This window comes from Nerophis lumbriciformis, linkage group LG37, assembly GCF_033978685.3.
Source record: "Nerophis lumbriciformis linkage group LG37, RoL_Nlum_v2.1, whole genome shotgun sequence".
In the NCBI taxonomy this organism is placed as follows: domain Eukaryota; kingdom Metazoa; phylum Chordata; class Actinopteri; order Syngnathiformes; family Syngnathidae; genus Nerophis; species Nerophis lumbriciformis.
Genome location: NC_084584.2, coordinates 10504504 through 10522296, shown reverse-complemented (window position 1 = coordinate 10522296; position 17793 = coordinate 10504504). Strand labels below are relative to the sequence as shown.

Here is a 17793-nt window from a genome sequence, read left to right as displayed (position 1 = left end):
TGAGTTTTTAATGTCATGTTGAATAGTTTGTCCCTAATGAAGTGTCCTCTGTGCTTGTCCACCAGCCGGACCCTCACGACCGAGACCTGGCCATCCGTCCCTTCCTGGAGCACTGCGAGAACACCCACATGACCATCTGGCTGGGCATCGTCTACGCCTACAAGGGCTTGCTGATGGTGCGGCCACACAACATCCCTCGCCGGCCATGGCCACGCCTCTAAGGTCTCCATCTTGTCCCCCGCAGTTGTTCGGCTGCTTCCTGGCCTGGGAGACGCGCAACGTCAGCATCCCCGCCCTCAACGACAGCAAGTACATCGGCATGAGCGTCTACAACGTGGGCATCATGTGCATCATCGGCGCCGCCGTCTCCTTCCTGACCAGGGACCAGCCCAACGTCCAGTTCTGCATCGTGGCGCTGGTCATCATCTTCTGCAGCACCATCACGCTCTGCCTGGTCTTTGTCCCCAAGGTGGGTGTGGCCCCTTCTCGGTCGTCACGGTAACCCTCAACGACCCGCTCTTGCAGTTCGTCTCCATGAGGACCAACCCCGACGCCGCCACGCAGAACCGCAGGCTGAAGTTCACCCAGAACCAGAAGAAGGAGGACTCCAAGACGTCCACCTCCGTCACCAGCGTCAACCAGGCCAACACCTCCAGACTGGACGCTCTGCAGACCGACAACCACCGCCTGCGCATGAGGATCACTGAGGTGACGCTCAAAGATCCTCTATATGAAAGATGCACTCAGGAATCTTACGTCAGTGTTAGTCAAAGATCCTCGATATGAAAGAAGCACGCCACTCTTCTTTAGAATCTTCTCTGTGTTAGTCAAAGATCCTCTATACCCCAGATGCACTGTGAGGTTTTTAATAATGGATTTTATTTGTAAAAAAAAAAACAGCAACAACTTCAAAGTGCTACTGTGTATTTAAAAAAATAAAAATAAAAAGATAATACAAAATAAATAAAAAATAAAAACTAGAACATCCAAATAGCTAAAACTAGTATGCATACAGGTAAAAGCCAGTAAATTAGAATATTTTGAAAAACTTGATTTATTTCAGTAATTGCATTCAAAAGGTGTAACTTGTACATTATATTTATTCATTGCACACAGACTGATGCATTCAAATGTTTATTTCATTTAATTTTGATGATTTGAAGTGGCAACAAATGAAAATCCAAAATTCCGTGTGTCACAAAATTAGAATATTACTTAAGGCTAATACAAAAAAGGGATTTTTAGAAATGTTGGCCAACTGAAAAGTATGAAAATGAAAAATATGAGCATGTACAATACTCAATACTTGGTTGGAGCTCCTTTTGCCTCAATTACTGCGTTAATGCGGCGTGGCATGGAGTCGATGAGTTTCTGGCACTGCTCAGGTGTTATGAGAGCCCAGGTTGCTCTGATAGTGGCCTTCAACTCTTCTGCGTTTTTGGGTCTGGCATTCTGCATCTTCCTTTTCACAATACCCCACAGATTTTCTATGGGGCTAAGGTCAGGGGAGTTGGCGGGCCAATTTAGAACAGAAATACCATGGTCCGTAAACCAGGCACGGGTAGATTTTGCGCTGTGTGCAGGCGCCAAGTCCTGTTGGAACTTGAAATCTCCATCTCCACAGAGCAGGTCAGCAGCAGGAAGCATGATGTGCTCTAAAACTTGCTGGTAGACGGCTGCATTGACCCTGGATCTCAGGAAACAGAGTGGACCGACACCAGCAGATGACATGGCACCCCAAACCATCACTGATGGTGGAAACTTTACACTAGACTTCAGGCAACGTGGATCCTGTGCCTCTCCTGTCTTCCTCCAGACTCTGGGACCTCGATTTCCAAAGGAAATGCAAAATTTGCTTTCGTCAGAAAACATGACTTTGGACCACTCAGCAGCAGTCCAGCTGGTGTCGGTCCACTCTGTTTCCTGAGATCCAGGGTCAACGCAGCCGTCTACCAGCAAGTTTTAGAGCACATCATGCTTCCTGCTGCTGACCTGCTCTATGGAGATGGAGATTTCAAGTTCCAACAGGACTTGGCGCCTGCACACAGCGCAAAATCTACCCGTGCCTGGTTTACGGACCATGGTATTTCTGTTCTAAATTGGCCCGCCAACTCCCCTGACCTTAGCCCCATAGAAAATCTGTGGGGTATTGTGAAAAGGAAGATGCAGAATGCCAGACCCAAAAACGCAGAAGAGTTGAAGGCCACTATCAGAGCAACCTGGGCTCTCATAACACCTGAGCAGTGCCAGAAACTCATCGACTCCATGCCACGCCGCATTAACGCAGTAATTGAGGCAAAAGGAGCTCCAACCAAGTATTGAGTATTGTACATGCTCATATTTTTCATTTTCATACTTTTCAGTTGGCCAACATTTCTAAAAATCCCTTTTTTGTATTAGCCTTAAGTAATATTCTAATTTTGTGACACACGGAATTTTGGATTTTCATTTGTTGCCACTTCAAATCATCAAAATTAAATGAAATAAACATTTGAATGCATCAGTCTGTGTGCAATGAATAAATATAATGTACAAGTTACACCTTTTGAATGCAATTACTGAAATAAATCAAGTTTTTCAAAATATTCTAATTTAGTGGCTTTTACCTGTATATCTAAAAAAAAAAAAAAAAAAAGGCTTTTTTAAAAAGAAGGGTTTTTAAGCCTTTTTTAAAAGCATCCACAGTCTGTGGTGCCCTCAGGTGGTCAGGGAGAGCGTTCCACAGACTGGGAGCGGCGGAGCAGAAAGCCCGGTCTCCCATTGTTCGTAGCTTTGTCCTTGGAGGTTGGAGGAGGTTAGCCTGTCGAGTAATCTTCCGTCAGTGTTAGTCAAAGATCGTCTATATAAAAAAAGCACGCCACTCTTCTTAAGAATCCTCTCTGTGTTAGTCAAAGATCCTCTGTACCCCAGATGAACTGTGCTGTTTTTAGTAATAATAATAATAATAATAGATTTTATTTGTAAAAAAGCACTTTACATTGAGTAAACAACTTCAAAGTGCTAAAGTGTATTTAAAAAAAAAAAAGATAATACAAAATAAATAAAAATAAAAACTAGAACAGCCAAATAGCTAAAACTAGTATGCATATATCTAAAAAAAAAAAAAAAAAAAAAAAAAAAGGCTTTTTTAAAAAGAAGGGTTTTTAAGCCTTTTTTAAAAGCATCCACAGTCTGTGGTGCCCTTAGGTGGTCAGGGAGAGCGTTCCACAGACTGGGAGCGGCGGAACAGAAAGCCCGGTCTCCCATTGTTCGTAGCTTTGTCCTCGGAGGTTGGAGGAGGTTAGCCTGTCTAGTAATCTTCTGTCAGTGTTAGTCAAAGATCCTCTATATGGAAGAAGCACTCCGCTGTTTTCAGGATCCTTCTCTCAGTGTTAGTCAAAGACCCTTTATATGAAAGAAGCACGTTGTTGTTCTTAGGAATCTTCTCTGTGTTAGTCAAAGATCCTCTATGCCTCAGATGCACTCTGCTGCTTTTAAGAATCTTCTGTCAGTGTTAGTCAAACATCCTCCTAATGACTCAACTGCTCTGCTGTATTTAGGAATTGTCTGTCAAAGTGTGAGTCAAAGATCCTCTATATCACAGAAGCACTCTGCTGTTTTTAGGAGTCTTCTTTCAAAGTGTTAGTCAAAGATCCTCTATATGAAAGAAGCACTCTGCTGTTTTTTAGAAGTCTTCAGTCAAATTGTTAGTCAATGATCCTCTCTGTCACAGAAGCACTCTGCTGTATTTTAGCAATCTTCTGTCAAAGTGTTACTTAAAGATCCTCTATATGACAGAACCACTCTGCTGTATTTAGGAATTGTCTGTCAAAGTGTTAGTCAAAGATCCTCTATATGAAAGAATCACTCTGCTGTTTTTTAGTGATCTTCAGTCAAAGTGTTAGTCAAAGATCCTCTATATGAAAGAATCACTCTGCTGCTTTTAGGAATCTTCTGTCAGTGTAAGTCAAAGATCCTCTATATGACAGAAACGCTCTGCTGTTTTTTTTTTTATCGTTTCTCAAAGTGTTATAGTCAAAGATCCTCAATATGACAGAACCACTATGCTGTATATAGGAATTGTCTGTCAAAGTGTGAGTCAAAGATCCTCTATACCACAGAAGCACTCTGCTGTTTTTGAGGAGCAACTGCAAAAAGATGATTGCATGAGAGGTTGTCTGCGAGCGTTAGTTGACGGGTGTTGTTGTGTCAGCTGGACAAAGAACTGGAGGAAGTGACCATGCAGCTGCAGGACACGCCTGAGAAGACTCCCTACATCAAACACAACCACTACCCCGACGCCAACAACATCCTCAGCATACGCAACTTCACTGACGGCAAAGGTACTGAAGATGGACCACACCACACTACATGACAACACAAGATGAGAATATGAGATAACAGTCGAGATGAGATGTTAGATGAGAACATGGGACACAAGGTGAGAAAATACAATGGGGGATGAGATAACCGAGTCAAGATGAGATGTTGGATGAGAGAGTCTAGATGTTAGATGAGATGTTGGATGAGAGAGTCTAGATGTTAGATGAGAAGATGAGATGTTGGATGAGATAACAGTGTAGATGAGATGTTGGATGAGAGAGTCTAGATGTTAGATGAGATGTTGGATGAGAGAGTCTAGATGTTAGATGAGAAGATGAGATGTTGGATGATATAACAGTGTAGATGAGATGTTGGATGAGATGTTGGATGAGAGAGTCTAGATGTTGGATGAGAAGATGAGATGTTGGATGAGATAACAGTGTAGATGAGATGTTGGATGAGAGAGTCGAGATGTTGGATGAGAAGATGAGATGTTGGATGAGATAACAGTGTAGATGAGATGTTGGATGAGAGAGTCTAGATGTTAGATGAGATGTTGGATGAGAGAGTCTAGATGTTGGATGAGAAGATGAGATGTTGGATGAGATAACAGTGTAGATAAGATGTTGGATGAGAGAGTCTAGATGGTAGATGAGATGTTGGATGAGAGAGTCTAGATGTTAGATGAGATGTTGGATGAGAGAGTCTAGATGTTGGATGAGATGTTGGATGAGATAACAGTGTAGATAAGATGTTGGATGAGAGAGTCTAGATGGTAGATGAGATGTTGGATGAGAGAGTCTAGATGTTAGATGATATGTTGGATGAGAGAGTCTAGATGTTGGATGAGAAGATGAGATGTTGGATGAGATAACAGTGTAGATGAGATGTTGGATGAGAGAGTCTAGATGTTGGATGAGAAGATGAGATGTTGGATGAGATAACAGTGTAGATGAGATGTTGGATGAGAGAGTCTAGATGTTAGATGAGATGTTGGATGAGAGAGTCTAGATGTTAGATGAGAAGATTAGATGTTGGATGAGATAACAGTGTAGATGAGATGTTGGATGAGATGTTGGATGAGATAGTCTAGATGTTGGATGAGATGTTGGATGAGATAACAGTGTAGATGAGATGTTGGATGAGAGAGTCTAGATGTTAGATGAGATGTTGGATGAGAGAGTCTAGATGTTGGATGAGAAGATGAGATGTTGGATGAGATAACAGTGTAGATGAGATGTTGGATGAGAGAGTCTAGATGTTAGATGAGAAGATGAGATGTTGGATGAGATATCAGTGTAGATGAGATGTTGGATGAGAGAGTCTAGATGTTAGATGAGAAGATGAGATGTTGGATGAGATAGCAGTGTAGATGAGATGTTGGATGAGAGAGTCTAGATGTTAGATGTTGGATGAGATAACAGTGTAGATGAGATGTTGGATGAGAGAGTCTAGATGTTAGATGAGATGTTGGATGAGAGAGTCTAGATGTTGGATGAGAAGATGAGATGTTGGATGAGATAACAGTGTAGATGAGATGTTGGATGAGAGAGTCTAGATGTTAGATGAGAAGATGAGATGTTGGATGAGATAACAGTGTAGATGAGATGTTGGATGAGAGAGTCTAAATGTTAGATGTTGGATGAGATAACAGTGTAGATGAGATGTTGGATGAGAGAGTCTAGATGGTAGATGAGATGTTGGATGAGACAGTCTAGATGTTAGATGAGATGTTGGATGAGAGAGTCTAGATGTTGGATGAGAGAGTCTAGATGTTGGATGAGAAGATGAGATGTTGGATGAGATAACAGTGTAGATGAGATGTTGGATGAGAGAGTCTAGATGTTGGATGAAAAGATGAGATGTTGGATGAGATAACAGTGTAGATGAGATGTTGGATGAGAGAGTCTAGATGTTAGATGAGATGTTGGATGAGAGAGTCTAGATGTTAGATGAGATGTTGGATGAGAGAGTCTAGATGTTGGATGAGAGAGTCTAGATGTTGGATGAGATAACAGTGTAGATGAGATGTTGGATGAGAGAGTCTAGATGGTAGATGAGATGTTGGATGAGAGAGTCTAGATGTTGGATGAGAGAGTCTAGATGTTGGATGAGAAAACAGTGTAGATGAGATGTTGGATGAGAGAGTCTAGATGTTGGATGAGAAGATGAGATGTTGGATGAGATAACAGTGTAGATGAGATGTTGGATGAGAGAGTCCAGATGTTAGATGAGAAGATGAGATGTTGGATGAGATAACAGTGTAGATGAGATGTTGGATGAGAGAGTCTAGATGGTAGATGAGATGTTGGATGAGAGAGTCTAGATGTTGGATGAGAAGATGAGATGTTGGATGAGATAACAGTGTAGATGAGATGTTGGATGAGAGAGTCTAGATGTTAGATGTTGGATGAGATAACAGTGTAGATGAGATGTTGGATGAGAGAGTCTAGATGTTAGATGAGATGTTGGATGAGAGAGTCTAGATGTTGGATGAGAAGATGAGATGTTGGATGAGATAACAGTGTAGATGAGATGTTGGATGAGATAATAGAGTGTAGTTGTTGGATGATAATAATGTGAGACATAAGGTAAGTGAAACATGACAATGATGATGCTGAAAGTAGCAAACATGGAGGAGGATGATGATGATGATGATGATGATGATGATGATGATGATGGTGTTGGTGCAGATGCTGACAGGAGCCTCCTGAAGAACCATCTGGAGCAGAAGCCTCAGGGCCAGTGGGGCTCCATGGATCCTTCCAGAATAACTCGCGGTCCTTTGGAGGACATCAACTCCCCTGAACAGTGAGATCTGCTTCTTCTTCTTCTTCTCTGTTCCTGCCAGCTTCACTAGGGTCCTGCAGACCACCAGCATCACTAGAATCCTGCAGACCACCAGCATCACTAGGGTCCTGCAGACCACCAGCATCACTAGAGTCCTGCAGACCACCAGCATCACTAGGGTCCTGCAGACCACCAGCATCACTGGGGTCCTGCAGACCACTAGCATCACTAGAGTCCTGCAGACCACCAGCATCACTAGGGTCCTGCAGACCACCAGCATCACTAGAGTCCTGCAGACCACCAGCATCACTAGGGTCCTGCAGACCACCAGCATCACTAGAGTCCTGCAGACCACCAGCATCACTAGGGTCCTGCAGACCACCAGCATCACTGGGGTCCTGCAGACCACTAGCATCACTAGAGTCCTGCAGACCACCAGCATCACTAGAATCCTGCAGACCACCAGCATCACTAGGGTCCTGCAGACCACCAGCATCACTAGAGTCCTGCAGACCACCAGCATCACTAGGGTCCTGCAGACCACCAGCATCACTGGGGTCCTGCAGACCACAAGCATCACTAGAGTCCTGCAGACCACCAGCATCACTAGAGTCCTGCAGACCACCAGCATCACTAGAGTCCTGCAGACCACCAGCATCACTAGAGTCCTGCAGACCACCAGCATCACTAGAGTCCTGCAGACCACCAGTATCACTAGGGTCCTGCAGACCACCAGCATCATTAGGGTCCTGCAGACCACCAGCATCACTGGGGTCCTGCAGACCACCAGCATCACTAGGGTCCTGCAGACCACCAGCATCACTGGGGTCCTGCAGACCACCAGCATCACTAGGCTCCTGCAGACCACCAGCATCACTAGGCTCCTGCAGACCACCAGCATCACTAGAGTCCTGCAGACCACCAGCATCACTAGGCTCCTGCAGACCACCAGCATCACTAGGGTCCTGCAGACCACCAGCATCAATAGGGTCCTGCAGACCACCAGCATCACTAGGGTCCTGCAGACCACCAGCATCACTAGAGTCCTGCAGACCACCAGCATCACTAGAGTCCTGCAGACCACCAGCATCACTAGGGTCCTGCAGACCACCAGCATCACTAGGGTCCTGCAGACCACCAGCATCACTAGAGTCCTGCAGACCACCAGCATCACTAGGGTCCTGCAGACCACCAGCATCACTAGAGTCCTGCAGACCACCAGCATCACTAGAGTCCTGCAGACCACCAGCATCACTAGGCTCCTGCAGACCACCAGCATCACTAGAGTCCTGCAGACCACCAGCATCACTAGAGTCCTGCAGACCACCAGCATCACTAGGGTCCTGCAGACCACCAGCATCACTAGGGTCCTGCAGACCACCAGCATCACTAGGGTCCTGCAGACCACCAGCATCACTGGGGTCCTGCAGACCACCAGCATCACTGGGGTCCTGCAGACCACCAGCATCACTAGGGTCCTGCAGACCACCAGCATCACTAGGCTCCTGCAGACCACCAGCATCACTAGGGTCCTGCAGACCACCAGCATCACTAGGCTCCTGCAGACCACCAGCATCACTAGGCTCCTGCAGACCACCAGCATCACTAGGGTCCTGCAGACCACCAGCATCAATAGGTCCTGCAGACCACCAGCATCACTAGGGTCATGCAGACCACCAGCATCACTAGAGTCCTGCAGACCACCAGCATCACTAGGGTCCTGCAGACCACCAGCATCACTAGGGTCCTGCAGACCACCAGCATCAATAGGGTCCTGCAGACCACCAGCATCACTAGGGTCCTGCAGACCACCAGCATCACTAGGGTCCTGCAGACCACCAGCATCACTAGGGTCCTGCAGACCACCAGCCTCACTAGGGTCCTGCAGACCACCAGCATCACTAGGGTCCTGCAGACCACCAGCCTCACTAGGGTCCTGCAGACCACCAGCATCACTAGGGTCCTGCAGACCACCAGCATCACTAGAGTCCTGCAGACCACCAGCATCACTAGGGTCCTGCAGACCACCAGCATCACTAGAGTCCTGCAGACCACCAGCATCACTAGGGTCCTGCAGACCACCAGCATCACTAGGGTCCTGCAGACCACCAGCATCACTAGGGTCCTGCAGACCACCAGCATCACTAGAGTCCTGCAGACCACCAGCATCACTAGGGTCCTGCAGACCACCAGCATCACTAGAGTCCTGCAGACCACCAGCATCACTAGAGTCCTGCAGACCACCAGCATCACTAGGGTCCTGCAGACCACCAGCATCACTAGAGTCCTGCAGACCACCAGCATCACTAGAGTTCTGAAAACCACCAGCATCACTAGAGTCCTGCAGACCACCAGCATCACTAGAGTTCTGAAAACCACCAGCATCACTAGAGTCCTGCAGACCACCAGCATCACTAGAGTCCTGCAGACCACCAGCCTCACTAGAGTCCTGCAGACCACCAGCCTCACTAGGGTCCTGCAGACCACCAGCATCACTAGAGTCCTGCAGACCACCAGCATCACTAGAGTCCTGCAGACCACCAGCATCACTAGAGTCCTGCAGACCACCAGCATCACTAGAGTCCTGCAGACCACCAGCATCACTAGGGTCCTGCAGACCACCAGCATCACTAGGGTCCTGCAGACCACCAGCATCACTAGGGTCCTGCAGACCACCAGCATCACTAGAGTCCTGCAGACCACCAGCATCACTAGGGTCCTGCAGACCACCAGCATCACTAGAGTCCTGCAGACCACCAGCATCACTAGAGTTCTGCAAACCACCAGCATCACTAGAGTCCTGCAGACCACCAGCATCACTAGAGTCCTGCAGACCACCAGCATCACTAGAGTCCTGCAGACCACCAGCATCACTAGAGTCCTGTAGACCACCAGAATCACTAGAGTCCTGCAGACCACCAGCATCACTAGGGTCCTGCAGACCACCAGCCTCACTAGGGTCCTGCAGACCACCAGCATCACTAGAGTCCTGCAGACCACCAGCATCACTAGAGTCCTGCAGACCACCAGCATCACTAGAGTCCTGCAGACCACCAGCATCACTAGGGTCCTGCAGACCACCAGCATCACTAGAGTCCTGCAGACCACCAGCATCACTAGAGTCCTGCAGACCACCAGCATCACTAGAGTCCTGCAGACCACCAGCATCACTAGAGTCCTGCAGACCACCAGCATCACTAGGGTCCTGCAGACCACCAGCATCACTAGGGTCCTGCAGACCACCAGCATCACTAGAGTCCTGCAGACCACCAGCATCACTAGAGTCCTGCAGACCACCAGCATCACTAGAGTCCTGCAGACCACCAGCATCACTAGGGTCCTGCAGACCACCAGCATCACTAGGGTCCTGCAGACCACCAGCATCACTAGGGTCCTGCAGACCACCAGCATCACTAGAGTCCTGCAGACCACCAGCATCACTAGAGTCCTGCAGACCACCAGCATCACTAGGGTCCTGCAGACCACCAGCATCACTAGAGTCCTGCAGACCACCAGCATCACTAGGGTCCTGCAGACCACCAGCATCACTAGGGTCCTGCAGACCACCAGCATCACTAGGGTCCTGCAGACCACCAGCATCACTAGAGTTCTGCAAACCACCAGCATCACTAGAGTCCTGCAGACCACCAGCATCACTAGAGTCCTGCAGACCACCAGCATCACTAGAGTCCTGCAGACCACCAGCATCACTAGAGTCCTGTAGACCACCAGCATCACTAGAGTCCTGCAGACCACCAGCCTCACTAGGGTCCTGCAGACCACCAGCCTCACTAGGGTCCTGCAGACCACCAGCATCACTAGAGTCCTGCAGACCACCAGCATCACTAGAGTCCTGCAGACCACCAGCATCACTAGGGTCCTGCAGACCACCAGCATCACTAGAGTCCTGCAGACCACCAGCATCACTAGAGTCCTGCAGACCACCAGCATCACTAGAGTCCTGCAGACCACCAGCATCACTAGGGTCCTGCAGACCACCAGCATCACTAGGGTCCTGCAGACCACCAGCATCACTAGAGTCCTGCAGACCACCAGCATCACTAGAGTCCTGCAGACCACCAGCATCACTAGAGTCCTGCAGACCACCAGCATCACTAGGGTCCTGCAGACCACCAGCATCACTAGGGTCCTGCAGACCACCAGCATCACTAGGGTCCTGCAGACCACCAGCATCACTAGAGTCCTGCAGACCACCAGCATCACTAGAGTCCTGCAGACCACCAGCATCACTAGGGTCCTGCAGACCACCAGCATCACTAGAGTCCTGCAGACCACCAGCATCACTAGGGTCCTGCAGACCACCAGCATCACTAGGGTCCTGCAGACCACCAGCATCACTAGGGTCCTGCAGACCACCAGCATCACTAGAGTTCTGCAAACCACCAGCATCACTAGAGTCCTGCAGACCACCAGCATCACTAGAGTCCTGCAGACCACCAGCATCACTAGAGTCCTGCAGACCACCAGCATCACTAGAGTCCTGTAGACCACCAGCATCACTAGAGTCCTGCAGACCACCAGCATCACTAGGGTCCTGCAGACCACCAGCATCACTAGGGTCCTGCAGACCACCAGCATCACTAGAGTCCTGCAGACCACCAGCATCACTAGAGTCCTGCAGACCACCAGCATCACTAGGGTCCTGCAGACCACCAGCATCACTAGAGTCCTGCAGACCACCAGCATCACTAGAGTCCTGCAGACCACCAGCATCACTAGAGTCCTGCAGACCACCAGCATCACTAGGGTCCTGCAGACCACCAGCATCACTAGGGTCCTGCAGACCACCAGCATCACTAGGGTCCTGCAGACCACCAGCATCACTAGAGTCCTGCAGACCACCAGCATCACTAGAGTCCTGCAGACCACCAGCATCACTACAGTCCTGCAGACCACCAGCATCACTAGGGTCCTGCAGACCACCAGCATCACTAGGGTCCTGCAGACCACCAGCATCACTAGGGTCCTGCAGACCACCAGCATCACTAGAGTCCTGCAGACCACCAGCATCACTAGAGTCCTGCAGACCACCAGCATCACTAGGGTCCTGCAGACCACCAGCATCACTAGAGTCCTGCAGACCACCAGCATCACTAGGCTCCTGCAGACCACCAGCATCACTAGGGTCCTGCAGACCACCAGCATCACTAGGGTCCTGCAGACCACCAGCATCACTAGAGTCCTGCAGACCACCAGCATCACTAGGGTCCTGCAGACCACCAGCATCACTAGAGTCCTGCAGACCACCAGCATCACTAGAGTCCTGCAGACCACCAGCATCACTAGAGTCCTGTAGACCACCAGCCTCACTAGAGTCCTGCAGACCACCAGCATCACTAGAGTCCTGCAGACCACCAGCATCACTAGAGTCCTGTAGACCACCAGCCTCACTAGAGTCCTGCAGACCACCAGCATCACTAGAGTTCTGAAAACCACCAGCATCACTAGAGTCCTGCAGACCACCAGCATCACTAGAGTCCTGCAGACCACCAGCCTCACTAGAGTCCTGCAGACCACCAGCATCACTAGGGTCCTGCAGACCACCAGCATCACTAGAGTCCTGCAGACCACCAGCATCACTAGAGTCCTGCAGACCACCAGCATCACTAGAGTCCTGCAGACCACCAGCATCACTAGAGTCCTGCAGACCACCAGCATCACTAGGGTCCTGCAGACCACCAGCATCACTAGGGTCCTGCAGACCACCAGCATCACTAGGGTCCTGCAGACCACCAGCATCACTAGAGTCCTGCAGACCACCAGCATCACTAGGGTCCTGCAGACCACCAGCATCACTAGAGTCCTGCAGACCACCAGCATCACTAGAGTTCTGCAAACCACCAGCATCACTAGAGTCCTGCAGACCACCAGCATCACTAGAGTCCTGCAGACCACCAGCATCACTAGAGTCCTGCAGACCACCAGCATCACTAGAGTCCTGTAGACCACCAGCCTCACTAGAGTCCTGCAGACCACCAGCATCACTAGGGTCCTGCAGACCACCAGCCTCACTAGGGTCCTGCAGACCACCAGCATCACTAGAGTCCTGCAGACCACCAGCATCACTAGAGTCCTGCAGACCACCAGCATCACTAGGGTCCTGCAGACCACCAGCATCACTAGAGTCCTGCAGACCACCAGCATCACTAGAGTCCTGCAGACCACCAGCATCACTAGAGTCCTGCAGACCACCAGCATCACTAGAGTCCTGCAGACCACCAGCATCACTAGGGTCCTGCAGACCACCAGCATCACTAGGGTCCTGCAGACCACCAGCATCACTAGAGTCCTGCAGACCACCAGCATCACTAGAGTCCTGCAGACCACCAGCATCACTAGAGTCCTGCAGACCACCAGCATCACTAGGGTCCTGCAGACCACCAGCATCACTAGGGTCCTGCAGACCACCAGCATCACTAGGGTCCTGCAGACCACCAGCATCACTAGAGTCCTGCAGACCACCAGCATCACTAGAGTCCTGCAGACCACCAGCATCACTAGAGTCCTGTAGACCACCAGCATCACTAGAGTCCTGCAGACCACCAGCATCACTAGGGTCCTGCAGACCACCAGCATCACTAGGGTCCTGCAGACCACCAGCATCACTAGAGTCCTGCAGACCACCAGCATCACTAGAGTCCTGCAGACCACCAGCATCACTAGGGTCCTGCAGACCACCAGCATCACTAGAGTCCTGCAGACCACCAGCATCACTAGAGTCCTGCAGACCACCAGCATCACTAGAGTCCTGCAGACCACCAGCATCACTAGGGTCCTGCAGACCACCAGCATCACTAGGGTCCTGCAGACCACCAGCATCACTAGGGTCCTGCAGACCACCAGCATCACTAGAGTCCTGCAGACCACCAGCATCACTAGAGTCCTGCAGACCACCAGCATCACTACAGTCCTGCAGACCACCAGCATCACTAGGGTCCTGCAGACCACCAGCATCACTAGGGTCCTGCAGACCACCAGCATCACTAGGGTCCTGCAGACCACCAGCATCACTAGAGTCCTGCAGACCACCAGCATCACTAGAGTCCTGCAGACCACCAGCATCACTAGGGTCCTGCAGACCACCAGCATCACTAGAGTCCTGCAGACCACCAGCATCACTAGGCTCCTGCAGACCACCAGCATCACTAGGGTCCTGCAGACCACCAGCATCACTAGGGTCCTGCAGACCACCAGCATCACTAGAGTCCTGCAGACCACCAGCATCACTAGGGTCCTGCAGACCACCAGCATCACTAGAGTCCTGCAGACCACCAGCATCACTAGAGTCCTGCAGACCACCAGCATCACTAGGGTCCTGCAGACCACCAGCATCACTAGAGTCCTGCAGACCACCAGCATCACTAGAGTTCTGAAAACCACCAGCATCACTAGAGTCCTGCAGACCACCAGCATCACTAGAGTTCTGAAAACCACCAGCATCACTAGAGTCCTGCAGACCACCAGCATCACTAGAGTCCTGCAGACCACCAGCCTCACTAGAGTCCTGCAGACCACCAGCATCACTAGGGTCCTGCAGACCACCAGCATCACTAGAGTCCTGCAGACCACCAGCATCACTAGAGTCCTGCAGACCACCAGCATCACTAGAGTCCTGCAGACCACCAGCATCACTAGAGTCCTGCAGACCACCAGCATCACTAGGGTCCTGCAGACCACCAGCATCACTAGGGTCCTGCAGACCACCAGCATCACTAGGGTCCTGCAGACCACCAGCATCACTAGAGTCCTGCAGACCACCAGCATCACTAGGGTCCTGCAGACCACCAGCATCACTAGAGTCCTGCAGACCACCAGCATCACTAGAGTTCTGCAAACCACCAGCATCACTAGAGTCCTGCAGACCACCAGCATCACTAGAGTCCTGCAGACCACCAGCATCACTAGAGTCCTGCAGACCACCAGCATCACTAGAGTCCTGTAGACCACCAGCCTCACTAGAGTCCTGCAGACCACCAGCATCACTAGAGTCCTGCAGACCACCAGCCTCACTAGGGTCCTGCAGACCACCAGCATCACTAGAGTCCTGCAGACCACCAGCATCACTAGAGTCCTGCAGACCACCAGCATCACTAGGGTCCTGCAGACCACCAGCATCACTAGAGTCCTGCAGACCACCAGCATCACTAGAGTCCTGCAGACCACCAGCATCACTAGAGTCCTGCAGACCACCAGCATCACTAGAGTCCTGCAGACCACCAGCATCACTAGGGTCCTGCAGACCACCAGCATCACTAGGGTCCTGCAGACCACCAGCATCACTAGAGTCCTGCAGACCACCAGCATCACTAGAGTCCTGCAGACCACCAGCATCACTAGAGTCCTGCAGACCACCAGCATCACTAGGGTCCTGCAGACCACCAGCATCACTAGGGTCCTGCAGACCACCAGCATCACTAGGGTCCTGCAGACCACCAGCATCACTAGAGTCCTGCAGACCACCAGCATCACTAGAGTCCTGCAGACCACCAGCATCACTAGGGTCCTGCAGACCACCAGCATCACTAGGGTCCTGCAGACCACCAGCATCACTAGGGTCCTGCAGACCACCAGCATCACTAGAGTCCTGCAGACCACCAGCATCACTAGAGTTCTGCAAACCACCAGCATCACTAGAGTCCTGCAGACCACCAGCATCACTAGAGTCCTGCAGACCACCAGCATCACTAGAGTCCTGCAGACCACCAGCATCACTAGAGTCCTGTAGACCACCAGCATCACTAGAGTCCTGCAGACCACCAGCATCACTAGGGTCCTGCAGACCACCAGCATCACTAGGGTCCTGCAGACCACCAGCATCACTAGGGTCCTGCAGACCACCAGCATCACTAGAGTCCTGCAGACCACCAGCATCACTAGAGTCCTGCAGACCACCAGCATCACTAGAGTCCTGCAGACCACCAGCATCACTAGAGTCCTGCAGACCACCAGCATCACTAGGGTCCTGCAGACCACCAGCATCACTAGGGTCCTGCAGACCACCAGCATCACTAGAGTCCTGCAGACCACCAGCATCACTAGAGTCCTGCAGACCACCAGCATCACTAGAGTCCTGCAGACCACCAGCATCACTAGGGTCCTGCAGACCACCAGCATCACTAGGGTCCTGCAGACCACCAGCATCACTAGGGTCCTGCAGACCACCAGCATCACTAGAGTCCTGCAGACCACCAGCATCACTAGAGTCCTGCAGACCACCAGCATCACTAGGGTCCTGCAGACCACCAGCATCACTAGAGTCCTGCAGACCACCAGCATCACTAGGGTCCTGCAGACCACCAGCATCACTAGGGTCCTGCAGACCACCAGCATCACTAGGGTCCTGCAGACCACCAGCATCACTAGAGTTCTGCAAACCACCAGCATCACTAGAGTCCTGCAGACCACCAGCATCACTAGAGTCCTGCAGACCACCAGCATCACTAGAGTCCTGCAGACCACCAGCATCACTAGAGTCCTGTAGACCACCAGCATCACTAGAGTCCTGCAGACCACCAGCCTCACTAGGGTCCTGCAGACCACCAGCATCACTAGGGTCCTGCAGACCACCAGCATCACTAGAGTCCTGCAGACCACCAGCATCACTAGGGTCCTGCAGACCACCAGCATCACTAGAGTCCTGCAGACCACCAGCATCACTAGAGTCCTGCAGACCACCAGCATCACTAGGGTCCTGCAGACCACCAGCATCACTAGAGTCCTGCAGACCACCAGCATCACTAGAGTCCTGCAGACCACCAGCCTCACTAGGGTCCTGCAGACCACCAGCCTCACTAGGGTCCTGCAGACCACCAGCATCACTAGAGTCCTGCAGACCACCAGCATCACTAGGGTCCTGCAGACCACCAGCATCACTAGAGTCCTGCAGACCACCAGCATCACTAGGGTCCTGCAGACCACCAGCATCACTAGGGTCCTGCAGACCACCAGCATCACTAGAGTCCTGCAGACCACCAGCATCACTAGAGTTCTGCAAACCACCAGCATCACTAGAGTCCTGCAGACCACCAGCATCACTAGAGTCCTGCAGACCACCAGCATCACTAGAGTCCTGCAGACCACCAGCATCACTAGAGTCCTGTAGACCACCAGCATCACTAGAGTCCTGCAGACCACCAGCATCACTAGGGTCCTGCAGACCACCAGCATCACTAGGGTCCTGCAGACCACCAGCATCACTAGGGTCCTGCAGACCACCAGCATCACTAGAGTCCTGCAGACCACCAGCATCACTAGAGTCCTGCAGACCACCAGCATCACTAGAGTCCTGCAGACCACCAGCATCACTAGAGTCCTGCAGACCACCAGCATCACTAGGGTCCTGCAGACCACCAGCATCACTAGGGTCCTGCAGACCACCAGCATCACTAGGGTCCTGCAGACCACCAGCATCACTAGAGTCCTGCAGACCACCAGCATCACTAGAGTCCTGCAGACCACCAGCATCACTAGGGTCCTGCAGACCACCAGCATCACTAGGGTCCTGCAGACCACCAGCATCACTAGGGTCCTGCAGACCACCAGCATCACTAGAGTCCTGCAGACCACCAGCATCACTAGAGTCCTGCAGACCACCAGCATCACTAGGGTCCTGCAGACCACCAGCATCACTAGAGTCCTGCAGACCACCAGCATCACTAGGGTCCTGCAGACCACCAGCAT

The 17793-nt window shown here is 50.9% G+C and overlaps 1 protein-coding gene across 4 annotated transcripts in view; it reads left to right on the top strand.

The window, feature by feature from the left end:
* gabbr2 (gamma-aminobutyric acid (GABA) B receptor, 2) overlaps nt 1–17793 on the top strand; it is a 381082-nt gene that overhangs the window by 358404 nt on the left and 4885 nt on the right. For all 4 annotated transcript variants that reach the window (XM_061931201.1, XM_061931198.1, XM_061931199.1 and 1 more), the window contains 5 exons: nt 66–176; nt 245–469; nt 526–708; nt 4193–4322; nt 6996–7113. In XM_061931201.1, coding sequence (XP_061787185.1) covers nt 66–176; nt 245–469; nt 526–708; nt 4193–4322; nt 6996–7113 — 767 coding nt within the window. The remainder of the gene's footprint in view (nt 1–65; nt 177–244; nt 470–525; nt 709–4192; nt 4323–6995; nt 7114–17793) is intronic.